General features: G+C 42.1%; 1 protein-coding gene across 1 annotated transcript; it reads right to left on the bottom strand.

Moving 5' to 3' along the window:
* Window positions 1-8,994: 8,994 nt before the first annotated feature.
* Window positions 8,995-10,279, bottom strand: LOC128973253 (carbohydrate sulfotransferase 5-like). The gene is given in 2 exon segments (XM_054389507.1): window positions 8,995-10,215; window positions 10,217-10,279. Coding segments are annotated over 2 exon segments (1,284 nt in total).
* Between the last annotated feature and the right edge of the window lie 10,619 nt (window positions 10,280-20,898).

Raw genomic sequence — 20,898 nt, 5'->3', positions numbered from 1 at the left:
TTCAGGAGTACAGCTGCTGTTGTCTAATCCTTCCTAGCTCTTTATGCAGCTTTCTCATCACACTTCACAATTTTTTCTTGGAAGCTAACCGTCAAATGAATACAAGAAACACCTTCTGTCAGGCTAAGAGCAGAATCCTTCCTCCAAAACTGAAAAATTGGTGATATTTTCAATATCTTTCAGAATTTTGTAAAAATTCTTTTCCAGTTTATTTCAAACAGCTCAAAGACCCTTCCTGCTGTTAAGCATAGTGCTCTATATACAAGTCCAAGAAGGCTAGCATAAATGTTTTGATTACAACAGTCTATGTAAACCAGTGCACTTAGGCAGTCAGAAACATCTCCTATATAACTTATAATCAAATTCAGTGAGCTATACATACACATAAGAAAAGTGAAATCTGAGGTGTTGTTGAAATCAGATAATAGAGTACCAGTAAATTCTCACTGAGCAACATCTAATGGTCTATTCTGTTTTCCCTGACTGGGGCCTTACTACTTGTCAAGTTACTGGATTCATTCTTGTGTGATCTGGTATAGGTGGGTTAGACTAGATGATCTTTCAAGGTCCCTTCCAGTCCCTAACACTCCGTGCTTCTGTACAATAATCTCAGTAAACAGCCTGAAAATCTTTACAGGAAAGCTTTTCTTTAAAACCCCTGAGTTTTCACATGATAAAGTTTTTCTGTTAATCAGAATTTTGACTTTTTTGACTGGCACAAAACGAGTCGTTTCACTTTTTTTTTTTAATAACGACTTCTGTAAGTTACTTTATACTACTCACTAAACATCCATTTTCCTCAAAACTATGCTTTACCCTTGTAATTTACTTAAAATGTTTAGGTGTGAAGCAGACTGCATTGAAAACACAAACCACAATGAAAGTGTATGCCTGGCACCAAACCTTCATAAGCCTTTCTTGAGTATTTTACGATTATTTGTATACATGCAGTACACAAATTACAAATTCATTCATGCTTCTACTTCCTATTTATAAGCACAATTCTCAAGAACTTCAATGTCTTTTGGTCATAAAATTTCTCTCTGTTTCAGAATCTCAAACTAATTCTGTCACAGCAAATCAGAAGCACAGAATTTACACTGTCAGGGTTTGCAGGTTGGCAAAGAAAACATATCTGATTCAATTCTGGCCAGGTTGCAGCAGAAGCCAGGCAGGTATCTGGTGAGCTTTTCAGCAATCCTACCTAAAGAGCTGTTGAGAAACCTGGTCTTCCAGATTCTGCATCTCTGGGAAGCACATCATACAAACTGCAGCCCTATGGCTCAGGATGTTAAGGTCTCCAGGGTCTGGAGCAGACAACTGCTACAAAATCAGGGAGCCCACATCTGCCAAGGTCAGTAGCTCTGAGAGCCTGCTGGACTGACCTAAATTCAGTGTAACACTCTTCCACGGAGATTTTCTAGATTTGAGAGGAGTTTGCTCCTGAGCGATAGGAACCAAATTTTTAAATATCACACATCTGCTCATTTAACAAAAGCCTACTTAAAACAGGTTTACACAGAGCATCCTTTGGAGCTAATGTTTAAATAACTATGAACAATGTGACACCACCAAACACTGGTGTCTGCACTTGTTTGAGATGTCTTACACTGTATATCAGAATTAGCACATGTGTCAGTCAGATTGACATTTCTTATGATAAATATTCTTGTTTAGTGAGTAATACAGAAGAATACACTACCTACAAAGGCAGAAACTACCAGTAATTAGCTCATCTTCATCTCTGAAAATTGAAGAATCTTGAGTGATAAAAACATAACCTAATATTTTAATTTGGCTAACTTCCACTTCAAGCTCCGACATGTTAAAGATACTCAAGCATATTATCACTGGAAAGTTAGAAACCAAAGCTTATGGCTGCAATCAGGGCATATGGAAAACCTATACATGGGAATACTGAGAAAATAGTCTTGTTTCTACAGCCCAAGGAATCAGTAAGGAATGATGCCTTCATGAAGGATTCATCATCTTCCTTCACATTGTGTGAAGGCATGATGTGACAAGGTGAAGGCATGATGTGACAAAGTGAAGGCAATCACTCTAGCTCTGATTGAATTATTTTGTAAATAATTCTGGGTAAAAGACTGCTCAGGCAGCAGATCATCTGCTTTCCTTACAATGAAGTTTTAGTATCAGATTATGCCCCACTTTCACAGCCCTTTCTTACAACAGCTGCTGAGTCACATCTGTGTGGAATACCTAAAATGCTGCAGAGATCAGCTAGGATCTTCTTACCATATCTGGACCTAAGCAATAGTAAATGACAAAAATGGAAAAGGATCAAGCACTGCTTTTTACCCTAATCTCACCTTTCTTTTCCCAGCTCTGCTCTTTTGATGACCTTCCTCTATAGCTTTCTTGCAATCTTGCCTCCATTTACTCTTCTGTCATCTCTATTTTATGAAGCAGCAGCCTAAAAGGGTAATGGACAGTGAGTTAAAGCAGGTTAACTCAAATGCTTTTAACAGGTGTCTTCTAGTCCACAGACTCTTAATTAAATATATAATTAAAACCAGCATTGTTCTGTACCATTTAAAGTAGATCCTTCCCATAAACTACAGCAGAATGTAATAGTTGGAATGCAATAAATACTTCTCTTAATTATAAAACAAACAAATAAACAAACAAACTAACACTTCTTGTCCCAGTGTCATTTCCAAAATCTAGTAAAAAGTAAAGTTGCTCTTTGTTGCTAGAGAAAGCAGATACTCAACACAAAGGAGGGAACTGGTAGGCAAATTTGATTTTTACAGGGTAGTATCTTTTAATAAAGCCACACTTCAAAATGTATTAACATTCAAAGGATATGGAAGTTTTCTTGGGATGTTTGGGGAGGAGGGGATGTTAAAATAAAAACTTAATTTTGGTGGGCCACAAGGATATACTACCGTATGTAAATTTGTCAAGAGTTTTAAAAGTCCTAAATGAACACTTTTAGAAAAGTGAAAGTATCTAATTTTGTTACATTAAAAAACACTACTGGCAACAACAATAGCTTTACTTTAACTTCAAGAAATATTTATGAATTGTCTATTCCCTATTATTCACAGGTCAGTGATTTACTGGGTAGCACAGGTTCAGAACAAGCAATGTTCTGCTGCAAATACAGCTAAGGAAGAAGCATGATCCTGACCTTCTCTTGTGTAAAGTGCTTTACCTGCTCAGCTAGGTTGAATATAATGTTAATACAGTTGTTTTGTTCAAATTAATTCCTACTTTGAACCTGAAATATGGTAGGAACATTCTTAAGAAGGGACAGTGAGACAAAATATTCGACATTTGTCATTAATCAACAAATAAGTCACCAAGTGCCTCATCCTGTAGAAATTCAACAATACAGTAAATAGTAAATACTATTATAGCAGAATGGGATGATATGTTACAACTCCAAAAGAAAAATAGGAAGTTCTTTCAGTCTGTAGTTCACCCTCCACTTCATCTAAGTGCTGATCATGCAGAGTTCATGTTTTACTGGATTTGCTGTGCTCTAGCTCATTAAACACAGCTGCTTCAGAAGGGCACAAACACATCACCTAGAAAGAGAACAAGCAATCTGAGGTATAAGATTTTAGCCAAAAACCCAAAGGCATTCATGCTCTGATTCTTGATAAAGTAAAAACCAACCAAACAAAATAAACTGTAACACAGTGTCATTTCAAGGGTGATTATCAAGCTGTTCCAGGGGAGGTTTAGGCTGGAGGTGAGGAGAAAGTTCTTCACAGAGAGAGTGGTTGGCCATTGGAATGTGCTGCCCAGGGAGGTGGTGGAGTCACCATCCCTGGAGGTGTTCAAGAGGGGATTGGACGTGGCACTTGGTGCCATGGTTTAGATAGTCATGAGGTTTAGGGTGACAGGTTGGACTCGATGATCCTTGAGGTCTCTTCCAACCTTCTTGATTCTATGATTCTATGATTACTGAAAAGATAAGCCTTTGTAGTAATAAAACCTTGTGGGGAAAAAAAAAAACACAAACAAAACCATTTCTTGACTCCTCTAGTGTTTGAAATTAAGTCTCAAAGAGTTTATAAAAATTAATATCCTTGAGAATTTTACATATCTCAAAGAGTACTGATAACTTTTCTTGTCTCTCTGCTTAATTACTAACGTACACGTAGTGCATACTTTCAAACAAACTGCTACTGAGCACCTTTTAGAGCTGAAAAATGCATCATGAAAGAATACAAAGTACCGCGCACATGGGACAGTCGCAGCGTTTCCTTACCTAGAAGCAGCAAAGAGCGCGGCAGCAGCAGGGCAAAGTAGCACCGACTGCCGTTACCAGCATCTAATAGCTGTGGGGCTCAGAAGCTGCATTACCCAATCATAGACACCTGGTGGCAGCAGCAAGCACGACAGTACAGGGCACGACAGCGCTGGCGTCGACTCCATAGCAACGCGTGGCTTCGCTGCCACAGCGACGCTTGGCCCCTCTGCGCAAGCGCCGATCCAAAGCAACGAGCGGGGCTACTACGCTTGTGCCAACCCCATAGCAACAAGTTGGCTCCAATGTCCGCGTGCTAACTCCATGGCAACAGTTTCTTATGTTCTACAATCCTTTGTACAATATAGTAGATACAGGGGGGGTTTATTTTAAAATCCTTTTTAATATATAAATTAATACAATTTTTCAAAATCTATACAAAAAATACAGGTTTTTTTTTTCTCTATTTCAACACCTCACACCCATACATACAGTTTAAAATACTTTTTAATCCCTCCCAAAGATTTTCAGGCATTTCAAGCATTCAGGTCTGCAAGCATCCTTTTGGGGGAGAATGTTCCCATCCCCTACTCACCTGCTCCATCATCAACCCCTCTAAATGAGATCACTATTACCTGAAATAAAAGACTCTTGAAACAAAAAATCTGTTTACAGAGGAGACTCGGATGATTCAGTGCCAGATACTAGGAGATATTTCCCCAAAGCCTGCACATCACTGAGGATTCCCAGTGGTTATTTACACATGAGTTTTACATAGTAACACTTATCTACCTTTATTCCTCCTACTTATTACATATTCATAAGGTTGTGCAAGTATATTTTAATGCAGGCATATTTTCATTTTGTTGCATTGGCAAAATACTTTTGTGCTTGCACACGGTCTGTGGTGGTCATTTGGAGAGTGGCATCCCCTTCCCCACATTATCCTCCTATGGTATTGATTCACCTCAGGACAATGAAATGTTTATCCAACACTGCCAGCTTCCTGGATAAAATTAAGGATGTTCCTTAAACGAGCATTTCCTTATCTGATATTAGTGCCCACACTTGATGGTGCTTGAGCTGATTAATCACTTCGCTTATTTTTCTTCATTCTTTTCCCTTTTTGTCCTCATGCAGGGAGAGGGAGGCTAGGCAAAGACAACACATGGGAGCAGTCAGCAGCATCCCCATGAGAAGAATGGACAACCACATCCTCAGCGTAGCCTCTGGAAAACGGAAAGAAGAAACAACATCGTTGTTACTGTAGCTTGCCCTGACTGGAGCCTCCCCTTCTGCACGGGCTTCTGAAGACACATCGAGGGCCAGCTTGCCACATCAGGACAGGGCTTGAGAGTGCCCAGCGACTACGGGACAGACTTCAGAGGAGCTGCTGGATCTGGAGGAAGCTGCACGGGGCGAGTGGAGCTGGGGAGAGACTCAAGGGGACCTCCAGCGAGGTGGGAAGGGGTTCGGCGGCTGCGCCCGGAGGAGTCGCCTGCCTCTTCCCCCCTTCCCCTCTCTTCTTCCATCCCCTCTCCCTTTCATCAGCTCCCGGGTAACTCCTTGGACCGGCCCTGACCTGGCTTGCCTCTAGAGGACCCGGAACCTGCCGCAGCGAGCAGCGCGAAGCTTCCTGTCCCGCCACACCTGGGCGGCCAGCGGGCAGGAGGCACCCCCGCACCGCCGAAAGGCCTCAGTCACCTCAGCGGTGGCCTTGGCGCTGCAGTTCCGCGTTCTTCGCACCTGACGCCCGGCAGTGCCACGCATGTGGGACGGCCGCAGTATTTTCTTACCGGGAGGCATCATCCTCGCACTGCCGTTACCGCTGGACGGCAGCGTGCAGCACCGGGACAGCACCGCGCATGAACAGATCCCGAGCTGCATGCAGTACCGAACTCCGTACGCATGACGGCAGCAACGCTGCGCGACTCGGCTCTGCCTAACACAGCCTGGCAACATGAGGTCCCGGGAGGCACTGCCAGCCCAAAGCAGGCGGCCCAGTGACTCCCAGAATCCCTGTCTCCCAGCACCATCCACAAAGTCCCCCGCCCTCTGCCACAGACACACTAGGTACATATCAGAGTGCTATAGGCAAAGCCTAGAGAACTCATGCAATCCTGGGGTCGGGGGCCCTGGTCCGGAGATAATGGGAAATGCCACTAACAGGTCTGAGCATGCATAAATCCCCAGCAGCCAAGTGAATGGCACTGGTGGTCTCCGGGACCCCCTCATTGACCCAAAAGCAGTCTTATGACACCTTCAGACTGTCTCACTCTCTGTTCAAAGCTGTAAGTAGCCTCCCTTCCTTTGATGCTGTCCTCAAGCACTGCAGGTCCTATAACCAACCACAAGTGTAAAAAAATAAAGCAGTTACTCATTAATACACCTAACACCTGGGAACAGGCCTGCCACACGGGATGCCTGTGCTCACCCGACCCCTGTGAGACCGCCTTAAGAGTCTTTACTGGATCAGCGTTCATCACTCTGGTGGGGAAGGGTCAGCCCTTGATCTGGAAAGTCAGTGAACAGCCATGAGCCTCTCCTACTCTTTTTCATCCAGCGATAAGATTTGAGAGAAACACCCTGACCTCATCCTCTGCCTTACCCCTGAACTATGACTCTTCAATAAACCTGCACAGCTCTCAGATCACCTGCCACTTCAGCAGTCTGACTCAGTGCATCATGCCTGCACCATATTAAACTGAGGCCTTGGATCAGAGGGCAGAGCTGAAAGACAGGTTGCTGGAACATTACTGTAGCAATCCTTTAAAAAGACTTGTACAATCAAGTTGCTAATGATGCACATAACCTGAAAAGTGCAGGCCTGCACATCCAACTTCACTTCCAGCCTGTGTGGTGCTGCACATATCCCTTGCTAGCCACATAAACTTAGCTGTCTAATTGCATCAAAGGAGCCTGTTGGCAGCTCCCACTTAGCATATCATTATCATAAAGTAAAGCAGCAAGTTCCCATGTGAGCATCTTTTTGTTTGATGACAGAAATGATGAAAAGAATTATTTTAAGAAAATCCTCTAAGAGCTCTAAAGACCAAGACATTGGTAGAACCTCCCTACAGAGGGGTTCTGCAAGATATGACAAGCCTTGATTGAAGATCCCTCTGGTTCTGTGCAAATCAGAGTTCTCAGCATCTGAAGGACACAGAACTACTCATACCTATTTTTCCTTCTGGCATTAAGTTCTCTAAATGGAATTTTGGTCAATGCCTTGTGGAGTGTGAGTGCCTTTCTCTCCGAGATCAACAGTCCACAGTTTATTATCTCAGGATTTAGACCTGTCTGTTTAACAATAAACAGTAAACCCTGAACTCTAGCTGAAAAACTGCAAATGTCAGAACCCAGATGGTTGCTGGAGCTTTACAACATATGGCTGAGTTTAGATTTTAACACCTATACCTTGAGCAGTAAATGTGTACGACTGTAAATCCTAACTGATAAATACTGAAGCCAGCAAAATTAACAAGTACAATACCCAGGTCACAAACCCTCAATTCTAAAAAAAAGAATTTTTTTTTAAATTGCAAAAGAAGATCTCCAAAACCTCAGTTTTACCGAAGAAAAAACAAAGCACATGTGGAAAAGAAAACAGTTGAGAGAAGTTGGAGAATTTCTGCCCAGAGCTTGAAACACTTTCTCTTATTTGAGAGTGCAGCAGAACCATAAGACACGTCACAAAAACTTTATAGTTGCTGTTTATAAGCTCAGGTTTAGCCACCACTCAAAGGTGACCATATGCAAAAAGCAACACATAGGATTGTACTAAGCTGTACTTCCACTGAACCCACCTGCCACACTGAGCAGCAATTCATGCGCACTACCAACAAACATTTCTGTTATCCAGACAATCCAGAAGAATCCAGTCCTATGAAAGTTGAATTGATCACTTCCATAAAGCAGTATAATCAATACGCAGATTTCCAAGACACCTTAAATTTCTTAGTCATCTTCACTGGTGACAACTTGTAGTGCTGAAGAGAGGATAATAGTAAGAATTGTGCTGCAGGAGCAAGAGCATGCCTATTCTGTGTCACTGGGCTAGAACACACACTTGGAGTGGCATTAACAAGCTGAGTGATTTCATTCAAAATTTCTTCATCTCTTGCTTTTTGCACTCTATGTGAACATCACATTCAAGCATCTGACTGCAAAGTTTGCCATTCCAGGGAAACCACTAAGAAATCAAAACAAGTTTCTGCCTATGCCTTTTCAAATAGAACCACTACAGTAGCCCCAGCTTTTGCAGAACTTTTATGTTAAAATTTAAAATATCAAGAAGTCTGAAAAAAATACACAACTGCATAACAATGTTGAAGCAAAAGAAGGAAGTGAAGCAATTCTGGAAGAAAGCGAAATAATTTAGTTCTACTTTGTTCCATTTATACAAAACTTAAGAACTGAGATTCTTAAATATTTAAAGCATAAAACCAGAAGTGGACTATTATCAAATGAAGACATTTTTGACAATTCATCTTTTAATAGAAAGTACTTACATTATATTTTTCAAACAATGCTGAGAACAGCACAGCTCAGCCATAAATTTGCTATCTGACAAGTATCTCATGGCATTTCTTGTATTGCTTTTTCGTTTTTGCAGTGTAAGAAACTCAGAAAAAAAAACAACTACTCCTTCCATTCATCAGTCAAGAAGACAGTTAAACTCATCAGCCAAGGATTTTCAAATTGCCTCTGCAGAGATGACAAATACTCAACCATCTACCCCTCTCTCCACCAGATCTTTTTAAAATAATGTCTCATTGCTTTGGGTTAAATGATGACCAACTGAATTGCCGTCTAGGCAACACTAAATCCAATGACAGATCTTTTTGTTCTCTTTCTGAATCCACCAGCTGATAGCCAAGCATGTTTATAGCACCTTTGCAAACTTCCTGAATTTGCTGAATTTTCTGGAAGGAAAGAACTTTTCTCCAGGCTTGTGAAACACTGACTGCATCTCGAGATGTAATTTTGAAGGCTTCTCTTTTTTTCCCCGGTCCCTCTCCATGTGTGATGTTATAGATCCAGCTTTTGAGCGTGGGAGTCAAGCTAAGATCTGCAAATTTATACATTTCTGAAATTTCCGGTAGCGGATCTCTGACCAGATCTTCAAAACGGATCATCAAATAGCGATCTTTAAGGAAGTCAGGTGGTTTTAGAGTAGCCGTTTCATAAATCTGAACATGACTTCTACAAATCTCTTGCATTACTTTGTATTTGCTGTCTTCCACTTTAGTGCCATTGGTATTCAAAACAATTCCATTGTCACGGGCTAACGCTTTGACTGATTGTTCCCGTGACTTGACAACTGCCCTGGGGTCACGGACCAAGTGAATAATTTTGAGATTCAGGGATGGATCAGTGAGAAGCGGGTAGAGGACCTTCAAGTCAAAGAATCGGACCTCCTTGATGACAACATGGCTGTAAGTTTTACAGGCTTCCTCCACTCGGCTGAATGGATACCGTCCACAAAGAGTCTTGCATGCTGTTTCACTGGATATGTCAGTACGTTGAAAGGAGTCACAAGCAGGAGCTGAACACAGAGCCCTACTCACTGCCCACTGGAAAAGGTCAGATAAGTTCCTTTTCCAAGGTATGTAAGCATCAAACACAGACATGTCACACAGAAAGACCGACCTGACCAGGTCCCGCACTGCCATGTGTAAGACTTTGGCACTGTTCTTGTACATTGCAACCCACACGTGCCAGGCAGGCTCCATCAGGTAGAAGACGTTGGGGTGCTGGCTGAAAAGTTGACCAACAAAAGAAGATCCTGAGCGCCAGGAGGAGAGAATGAGAATGTGGACTTGAGATGGTTTCTGCTCAGAGCGAGGCGCTAAGTTACTGTACCGGGCGTACATTAAGAGTAAGAATCCAGTTTGAACTGCCATTAAAAGTATAACGACTGTGCTAGGAATCCGAATCCTTGCCATTCTCACTGAGGAAAAGCAGTAACAAATGCTGAAAAAGAGGAAAAAAAATGCTGGTGAACCATCATTCTTGTGGCACAGCAATGATAAAACATGATACAAATTTTTGCATTACCAAAACCTTTCCTCAAATATGCATGTGCGTATTTGGCACTATTTCCCTCCTCAGTGAGAGACACTGGGGATGACCACCTGCAGGTGACAGGTGTCTGAAGCTGAAAGTACGGTGTGACAGCAAGATCACAGAAAAATAAGTTTGGATCAAATGTTTGATACTGAAGAAATCCTTGGGTTGATGCAGCTCAACTGTTGAGAAAAAAAAAATCTATAAAATACACAAAGTCCTCAACTTGCATTCTGGTAAACACTGCCAAGGAATAAAAAAATTCCGAATCGCTCCCTGTATTTCCATTTGAGTCTATAATTGCAAGGGCTTCTATCTCTTAAAAGTAGTAGAAGGGAACATCAGTAACTGTGGCTTACCCAACACGAGCACTGCACCCTGCAGTGATGGTAGGTATGACGCCACATCAACTGACACGTGCACAACCATCCGTTTTCCAGACTGCAGGAGGTGAGTGAAAACTCACAACCTGAAGCCACATCTGGCCGCACTTGTTAAAAAGAAAAAGCAGCTGATGTGTGTCTTTGGGCTGGAGCAGATACACCCTGTGACTGAACACCCTGAGTTTACATGGGAATTATTCATTTGTGAGTTAGAATTAGCCTGGCTTGTAACTTCTGGGAATTTTCAGGCATTTTGACCCCAACTGGACTTTTGTTTGAAGTTTAAGTTCAAGCCACATGTAGTCTTTGCAACATTGTACTAGAAGATTTTGGCACCTAACCCTTCATGCTCTCACTTTTGCAGAATCCACTTGTAAGCAGACAGTATATGTTAGCAGGCATGGTATTAGCAAAATAAGAATCCTTGTGTATGAAGGTCATCTCAAGAGTTTCACATGCAAGCAAGTGAAATGGGCAGTTTGGGCTCCTTCCACTGCTTAAACATCTCTTCACAACACAAAGAAATGTCTTCTACCTTAAATGAACACATACACTTCAGCACCACATCTACACATCTTTTAAATCCCTTCCAGGATGGTAACTCCTCCACAGCCTGGGCAGCCTGTTCCAGGTTTTGACAAACCTTACAGCAAAGAAGTTTTTCATAATATCCAATCTAAACCTCTCCTGGCACAACTTGATACTGGTTCCTATTGCTCTATTGCTTGCTACTTGTGAGAAGAGATCAACCTCCACGCGGCTCCAACCTCCTTTCAGGGAGTTGTAGAGAGTGAGAAGGTCTCCCCTGAGCCTGCTTTTCTCCAGGCTGAAACCTGGTTCCCTCAGCCACTCTTCACAGGACTTCATACTCTAGACCCTTCATCAGCTTTGTTCCTCTTCTTTGGACACAAAGTTCTGTGTGATTTTTACATCCACTTTAATTTAAACCCACTCAGCTAAAAATGGCTTTTTATTGTTTTATGCTCCCTACTTAACCATGCAATTTGCTCCTGTAGCTTAGCAACAGCAACCATAAAACTATGGTTATCACCAAGTTTTTACTGCTTGTGGCTGCTCATTGAGGCGAGGCCCTTTTCTTTAATGGTTCCACATTCTCATCAGTTGTGTGGGAGTATTCATGACACACGACAGCAGTAGCACCCACTAGGTTGAATTCCATGGGCCCCTTACTCTCTCTTGCATAGTCACAATGCTTATCAGATGTTCTGCCAAGCTGTTTCAGTCTTCAGCTGGAAGAAAGCTACCCAGCTTTTCTTCACCTAGCTCAACAGCACTGAAACAACTCACAACAGTGTAGTCTCAAATGAATCAGGTTTTACAGGTCTTCAGGTTAATCAGTATTACACCTTTAGCTTGTTTTCAATCCACTTCACTGCCCACTCATCCAGCACATACTTCAGCTGGCCTCTCTAAACAGTAACAGTTATTATTTTCACTTCAAGAGGATAGTAACAAATGTAACAGAGTGCCACCGAATAACCTAGCCATAAATAGCCAGGTTCAAAGTCACAAAAGAAGCATGCCCCAGGTATCTGTCTATTCACTGAAATTGCTACTAATATATCCAAGCAGAAAGGCACATAAACAGCAGCCCTGTCTCCCCTTTTCTGCTCTGGAAACAGTGTAGCAGGGCCTGGTCTGTGGACCAAATAACCTGCAAGATGGCTTTTGTGTTTTGAAGCACAATCCATATAAAGGCTCTATTTAGGGGAACTGAAGAATGACAGGTGTAGTCTGGTTTATAAACTGATACCTTGGCACTAAACCATGAAATGTCAGCTGTAGAATCATTGGACCCTTGGTGCAGCTCCAAGACTTGATTGAGATCCCAAGTACTGACTCAATTACTTTTTTTTAGAGCATCATATTTTGCATGTTAATTTACCCACAAAAAATCTTCACGACAACTTAGCAGAATACAGTAAAGTGTGAAGACCAAGTACAAGGACAGTCAGTGACTTCTGTAAAAGGAATACTGAGGTGACTATCACTCCTCAGCCTACAAGAAAGTCTCCCTGGACAGACAAATCAGATCTAGGCTGGTGAAAGCAACTGCAAAAACACTCTCTCACAATTGCTCAAAACAGGAAAATTGGGAGAATTTCATTAAATGACCACTCATGACAAAAATCTTTTTGCATACTGCATCATAAAAATGTGATACTCTGCCTCAAAATGCTATGGCAGCAAGAGTATATGAGTTCAACAGATGATTACATGAATTGAAAGTAATTCATGGAAGAAGAGCCCCTCAAGAACTGTTAAATGCAAAGATGAGGCTACAGCCAGTGGCTTGGCAATTCCCTAAACTATAGATGGCCCAAGGTATCTGCCTGCATCCAGGAGATATACTGGGAGAAATCACATTTCCTGTGATTTAACTTTCTCCTTAGCAATCCACCACTTGCTGCTGTAAAGAACAAGAGCAGATAGACAACCCTTTGGTTTAATTCAGCATGGACATTCTTCATAGATAAAACATGCCTTGTTCAAATACTGGGTTTGCATATTATGTCAACAGAAGCATCCACAAATTTCTCTATGCTCTGAGGATTATCAGCAATCCAGCAGCCTGCACTGATACTTCACCAAGCAGAGATAAAAGATCTAAGCAAAGGTGGAGGAGCAATTTCATTTGCTAGTTCAAGGAGTTATCCTGAAATAGACCATATGCCTGAAAGCCAGTGAGCCATAACTACTTCAAGCCTTTTGCTCATCTGAAAAATATTAGCCATTTTCTGCAGTAAGACTGCATTTAAAAAGTGTGTCCAGCAGGTCTAGGGAAGTTCTCCTCCCCCTCTACTGTTCGGTGGTGAGACCACACCAGGAATACCGTATCCAGTTTTAGGCTGCTCAGTTCAAGACAGACAGGGATCTGCTGGAGAGAGTCCAACAGAGAGCTATGAGGATGATTGTGGGACTTGAACATCTGTCCTAAGCAGAAAGACTGAGAGATCTGAGGCTATGTAGTCTTGAAAAGAGAAGACTGAGAGGGGATCTTGTCACCATCTATAAATATCTGAGAGGTGGGTGTCAAGATGGAGATGCCAGTCTCTTTTCAATGATGCCCAGTGATTAGACAAGAAACAACAGGTACAAGCCAGAACACAGGAGATTCCACCCCAACACAAGGAGAAACTTCTTTACAGTGGGGGTGATGGAGCACTGGAACAGGCTGCCTAGGGAGGCTGTGGAGTCTCCTTCTCTGGAGACTTTCAAAACCTGCCTGGATACATTCCTGTGCAGCATGCCCTAGGAGATCCTGCTTCAGGAGGGGGTCTGGACTTGATGATCTCTAGAGGCCCTTTCCAGCCCCTAACATTCTGTGACTCTGTGGCTCCTTGCAGTCTAACCCATTACATAGCTTTTAGAGACCAAATGACGATTTTTAAAGAAGTCTAGCTACACAGAACTACTGCTCCATTCTAATCAAGAGTCCTCTGCAGAAAAGCAAACACTAACAGTTCTTAATATCTTATTGGCATGGGATGGGAGAGTGAGGAATAAAAACATGCAGATGTAAAACCAAAAGCCAATTTTTTTTTGTTTACATCTGCCTTGACTGCCTCTCCTTGCTCTGATTCTCACCTAAGTACTGTTGCAGACAACACTGTACCATAAAAAAAAAAGCTAATGAGTATTATTCCATAATTTGTGTCTGAACTAGTCTGCCCACCGTAAGAACCACAAGAAATATGTAAAATGACTGTATCTAAAGTATTTTCCTACTCTTCAGTATGATATAAACCACAAGAAGCAGCACAATATCCAAGTAAAATACTAAGTAAATACCCATTTTCAGTATTTAAGATAAATCTTCTACCCTTTCAGGAAAGTTGGGATGTTTCTGAGGAATATGGATACACTCTGACATCACAAAGAAATGAGTAACTGCAAAACAAAATGCAGCATCTCCAAGAGTATTCTCTCAGGCAGTTTCTAGTGCATGAGGCCAAATACACATCCAGTTAACTGGATTTTCTTTGTGAACACTGCCTTTTATTTCTGCATTTCTCACACCGGGCACTTGTAATTCTATTTGCATGTAAATAATCTTTTACTATGTGTAATTGCATTCTGCAGTTAAGATGCTTTCAGCCCAGGTTAAATTTACACCTCTCTACTGTGCTGCTTTATAACCCACCAAGCTCTTTTGTGATTTTTGACAAATGTCACCTGAGGCAGAAAGCAGTCCTTGAATATCCTTCTCATGAAGTTGCTGAAGATATGCATACCTATATAGTGTATTTCTAAATCTACTGGTTAGATTACATATCATTGCCTTAATCGTGAAGGATGGGACCTTGGGATACAGGTTGCTCCCACTGCTCCTCTATTTATTCCACTGCAGGACTCAGCAGAGGGTGCTGTTAGGCAAGCTGGCTCACTACAGCACAGAAAGGCAATATGCCAGAGATTCGTTAAAAGGTGAAGCACTAGTCCAGGACCTGCTTTGTACTGCCTTGCTTCTCTGTTTGCCAGTGCCCTCCTCCACCTACAGCTCAGGGGCTCTGAACCTGCCTATGCCAAGGTTCCCTCAGGAGAGCTAAAAAGGGGTTTGTTCCTGCCTCCTTTCTTCCTTCTTTGCTTCACAGCAGTGCTTCCTTATGGTTGCACCTGCCTGATGAAAGCAGGCCTGCTGATTAAAACCTGGGGGGGAAACGAAGCAGCACAGTGGGACCAGATGTCCTAACATTACTGTCACTTCAGTTGCCATCTCAGTGACCAAACCATCTAGCAAGCACCTCCCCATTGACTCATGAAATCAGACTAACCACAAGTAGCAAGGGAGTCTTGAGAGGCTGAAAAACAAGAGGCTGAAAAAACAGACTATGAGGGACATAAAGCTGCAGCAGAGAGCACTCCCAAGACCTTGTACATCCCTCAGCTGAGATGTCTGAAGTATTGCAGTACTTGGTATCACAATACATGCTTTTGTCTATAACGAATACTGCTACACAATAACAGCAGGTTGTTAGTCCTTTTAAGTAATAGTGGTATTACTTCTTTTGAGGTATTATTTCTTTAGAAGGAGCTCTGGCAGACAGCAGAATAATCAAAAGTCTAATTCCAACAAATTCTTGAGGGAGAATTGTCTCTTCACAAGCCGATGCCAATGTTCAAAACATGATCTGAAAAGCATCTGTGCACATGGTTTAGCTGACAGTCTTAAGTCAAGCTCTGTCACTGGACTGGTCCACCAACAGCTAAGGGAAACAAGATCCTAGACTAGATGAACCCAGGATCTCCACCAGAGTAAATATTCTCATATATTGTGCAAAGAAAATTAATTAAGTCAACAACAGAGCAATGATTTTTTTTTCATCACTTAATCTGGCTCTGACAATGCTGAGCTGAGGGGCCACTAACATCCACCATTACTTGCCAGGAGATTAGATACACTACAGAAAGCTATCCAGGTTTACCAGGCAGGGTAAAAATACAGCGGGCAGTAGTACTGATTCCAAAAAACTTGTTTTCTAAACAGCACCCTTCAGATCCAATATGCTAGAAATGAATGAATGAGGAAAGAGATAAAACTGTGCAGTGGATGATAATTTAGTTCTTGCTTTCAGGGACTTTTCTTTGTTTGTTACACAGGACAAGTAACAGTGGAATAATCAGATGTTTGCAGTAAAAGTAGCACAACTGCACAATAAACTCCCTTTCAGTATACAACTCAACTTGAAGAAACAAAAAACAACTTCATAGCTAAAACAACAACAAAAAAGACTCTCCCATTATGTTGCTTTTTTTTGTGTGTGTGTGTGTGTGTGTGATAGTAGAAAGACCTTTAGAAAGACAGAATCAGAGTGCCTGACATTAGAGCTGTAAAGAAACATGGGCTATCTTTGAGCTTGGGACAAAAGGCTAGGATGACAGACTCCCTCAGAACAAACAGGTCTGGGTCTGTTGCAAGAAGACTGAAAAATCTGTCTGGAACAAACCAAAATAACTGAGAGAAGAATTACAAGTATCTGCTCCCCTAAAAGAACTTATGAGCAACTGAATATTAGCTGTTTTTGTTAAAGCTGCCCCTGGCCATTTTGTGTCTGAGAAAATTTCCAGCACATATTATTTAAAACAGTTAATGCAGCACTTAAAAAATCGAAGTCCTTATAGATTACACAGCAATTACTTTGACTTCCCCAAAATGTAAAAATGTAACTCATTTCCCAGACTGATCTCTTCCACTGAAAAAAACAAATAGCTAATGCCATATTACATGTCTGACCTTTTGCTGGCCAAAAATTATTTTGTCCTGTATGCTTGTCACACTAAATGCTGACTTTCAGAGCAATCATGAACTGAATCTAATTATCATTTATGTACTTATAATTCACCAAAACACCTCATTACTGACTGAAAAGACTGGCAACAGTACATGTCATTGTGCATTTTATAGAATTAATATGAAAATGTTTGTGCCAGATGTGTGCTGTGTTACAGGTAAGATCCCAATGCCTGCCTGTCTCAGAGCCCAGGACTCTTACTGAAACTATTTGGCAAAATTAAGGTTTGCCTCTCTTTCAAGTGCCCCAACACAGACTTGCTCTGACACAAGTTCAGAAAGATAAAACACTCAAACGGTTTAATTTATTAAAGAGACAGATACAAGAGGTTTGGGATTGCCAGTGATAAAGGCACTAACTGCAAGACGATCTCAGGTTAATGAATCAGGTTGATAGCATCCAACACAATATAGTGTGAGCAATAGCTCTAATATAAAACAGAAAAGCTAGCAAAAGCTAAGCCATATATTGAAGGTGCAATTCTTACCAAGAATGGTGTCCCCTGTCTTGGGTGGAGGATAAGGAACACAATCCATCAACCATCCTTTGTCTCTGTCTTTCCCTTCCAGTGCTGCTGCTGGTGGTACTGGTGGCCCCAAAGCTGAGATATGTTCCTCTTACGGGTTTTATACATTAGCCCTGTCTGACCCTGCCTTCTAGGTGATGTTTATCATGATTTGGCAGGAAAGTTGAGTAACATAATCAACTATGTTTAGTGTGTACTCAGTTTGGCTCATTAGCATACTGAGGGGTGTTAATGTCACTATTAAAATAGCAGTTAGTTAGGCAAAGGTCTTCACTTGGGCACCCGGGCTCCCAAAATCTGTTTTGAAGTTGGGTGTTTATGTTATTTTAGCCTTGCTTCATTAGTTGGAGCCCAAGAAGGGCTGTCTTTGTAAGATTGCCTCCATCAGCTCTTTGGCAGGCCAGCTCCCTGGCTCTTCCTTTAACACAAACACCTGCTGATTGTAAATAACTTAGGTCCAAGAGTACGGCTGATCAACTTGCCTTCCTGTCCCACAGCAAGATATTCAGTTACTCACAGTGTGATAATCAGAGCAAAGATCATCTAAGGTCTTCCAAACCTTATGGAGAAGCTTACTCAACACAGACTTTGCTCGTAAGACATTGCACCAATGCAGCTGTCACTAGAATGGCTACTTCTCTGAGCTTCCATGAGATGCAGGAACATGACAAAGCTGGTCCAAGACAAATGCACAATTTTACTATCAATTCTTACTATAAATCACCCACCTTAAAAGAAAAAAAATCACTTTCCAGTGTTCTTCCACAGCTAGAAACAACACATCTTCCCAAGTCAAAAGCTTACTGTATCACCAACAATATGCAGATTGGTATCTGAATGAGGAAGTAAAAATTTCGTTTGGAATGTGCCTTCTATAACAACTGGTACTTCAAAAAGAGTTAAAGGTCTTTCCAACAGATGACCATCGCTAAATAGTATAATTAATAAGCCTGCTTAAATATTTTAATACACAGGGGAACTGAGCCAGAAATAATCAAAGTACAGTAAATGTACTGCAATTAGACATTTTGAATTCTGACATTTTATTAACATTTCAGATGATAATGTTAATTTAGCATTAAAAAATGTACTTCCTTTTACAGTATAGTGGAAAATGAGATTGGAAGAGTTGCTTACAGGTAATCATCAGGCTTAAATGTTTTATAATCTGATGAAACACACCATAGGTTTCATTACATAAACTTTTTTTTCTTTTTTTTTTCTTTTTAAGATACTGGTTTGGGGATTTTATTTTTTTTTATACTTTTTGGAGTCAGATATGTTAAGCCCGAACAAATGGCAGTGTTGAAGCGTACCCTTAAACCACCTCTTTCTCCGTGCAATAGAGGCTGAAGTGTTTTCAGCTACTAGAAGGACCGCTGTTCAATAAATTAGGTCTGCTCAGTTGCAATTTCTGTTAGGAACTTTTACTATTTTTAAGAATGGCAAAACTGGAATGACAAATAGACACTTGCAGTGACTGAACACTATTCATTTACTTTAGGCTTCGCCTGCCTGTACAATAGCGTCCTCAAATTCCAATACTTTGAGGACAAATGGGCTGGGGTGTGCTCTGTGTACCCCCAGTGATGCAACCGCTGCAACTAACAACAAATTCTTTATTCCAGTGTCGCTTTCACCTAGAGAGGCTGGATACGGTAGAAAAAAGGGGTTTTCCCGGAATGACGGAAAATATTCACTAAAGCACCTGATTTCGCCATCTAAGCGCAGCAAACTAAAACACCTCAACCTGAATCAGCCATGTTCTCTTGGGGATTAAAAGAAAAAAAAAAAAAAGTCGCCTAAGTTGCTTTTCAACAGCTTTACCTCTGTCAAGAACTGACTACACCACAAGCACTGCTCGGCTGGGGACTCTGCGGCGTCAACACCGCGGCAACGGCTATGACCGCTACTTCTGGAGTCGGGCCATGTGCGAGCCCCTTAAAAGCATCCCCTGAAAACGCAGTGTAGGTGATTACAAACACCCCTGCTCGGCACCGGAAAGAAAAAAATCTGTCATCGCCCGGCTCGCCGACCGGGGCGACGATCCCTGTGGGACACCCTCCCCCAACTCACCGACCTTCCCGCCGCCTCCCGGCACCGCCGCGAATCCGAGCTGCCTACAGAGACAATGAACCGCTTTCAGACGTGGCCGAGGTGCCGGGGCAGCGGGAGGAGCCCGAAAAAGTGCCGATCCGCCCCGCACTCAGAGCATCCCCAGGCAGAGGCGGCCTTGCAGCCCGCCCCGCCCCGCGAATCACTGCAGCCGGCCGATGGAGCGGGGCGGGTGCAGCGGGGGCCCCCGCCGGTAGCAAATGGAACCTCCTGCGACAACCGCCCGCGTCCTCCTCCCGCTACGCCCGCCGCAGCCCCACAAGGCCACGCACCTCGCCTGTGTAGTGTGAGAACCGAAAGGTCCTGCCCCATAAACAGGCTTATTGCCCAGTTAGGAACTAAACATTGAGGTGGCTCCTTTCATCCTAGCATCACCCCTTAGAAAACTCCTGAAGCATGACTCTTGCACACTTGCATGTCCACATGCCCACTTACTCTTAGGCACAGGACTGTCAACCAGCTACTTTTGCCTCTTACAGAACCACTTATGGTAATTGATTAATCCTAACACGGTCCTCTACGCTTCCTCAAAGAATGACATTTAGATTGCTGTGTGCACAGAAAATGTGTGTAGTAGCACTGTGGTGGATTGCAGCAGTATTTTGCCATTTCTGTTACTTAGCATGTTAAAGGTCCTTACAGAAAGCCTTCTGAGAAAGACTCCTCCTTCTTAACATTCCTTTAATGCTAGCTGCAGTGGATTCTCTGATGTGCTTTTTCCATGTACTTCAGCTTACTGCTACAAGCAATTAACTGGGTTTTTATTTCCTCCTTTTAACTTAAACATTCTCAGATTTTTATCGGCTCTCTCCTAAAAGAAAAGAGAACATAAGAACATTTTCCTCTGTGTTTCCTGAACCAGACCTGTTCACCACTCCTTAGCTCACATACATTCACTGAACAGTTGCTGTGAGCAGCAACATTTCCTGTAACTTAATGTGGAAAGCTGCAATAGGTAAGAGAAGTGACATAGGGATAATAGAGTCTCCCAGGATGATTGTTGTTTTCTGGCATTATCCTTTTTCACATTCTAGTTGCTACCTTAAACAGGTTTCTGTTCAGGTTGGAGGACCTTTTACACATTCTATTTTTGTGGCAGCACCACAGCTCAAACCCTTAAAATGGGATTCTGTGGTCTCTCCAGAGATTTCTCTCCCTTACTTATGCTCACCTAATGCTTGTGCAAACACATACCAAGTTCATTCAGAGAACTGACTTGTCTGAAAAGGCTAATATATTTGGTCAAGATGATTTTCACCACAAAGAACT

The sequence above is a fragment of the Indicator indicator genome, chromosome 19, assembly GCF_027791375.1.
Source record: "Indicator indicator isolate 239-I01 chromosome 19, UM_Iind_1.1, whole genome shotgun sequence".
NCBI classification, from domain to species: Eukaryota; Metazoa; Chordata; class Aves; order Piciformes; family Indicatoridae; genus Indicator; species Indicator indicator.
This window is presented reverse-complemented; position numbering and strand designations above follow the sequence as displayed.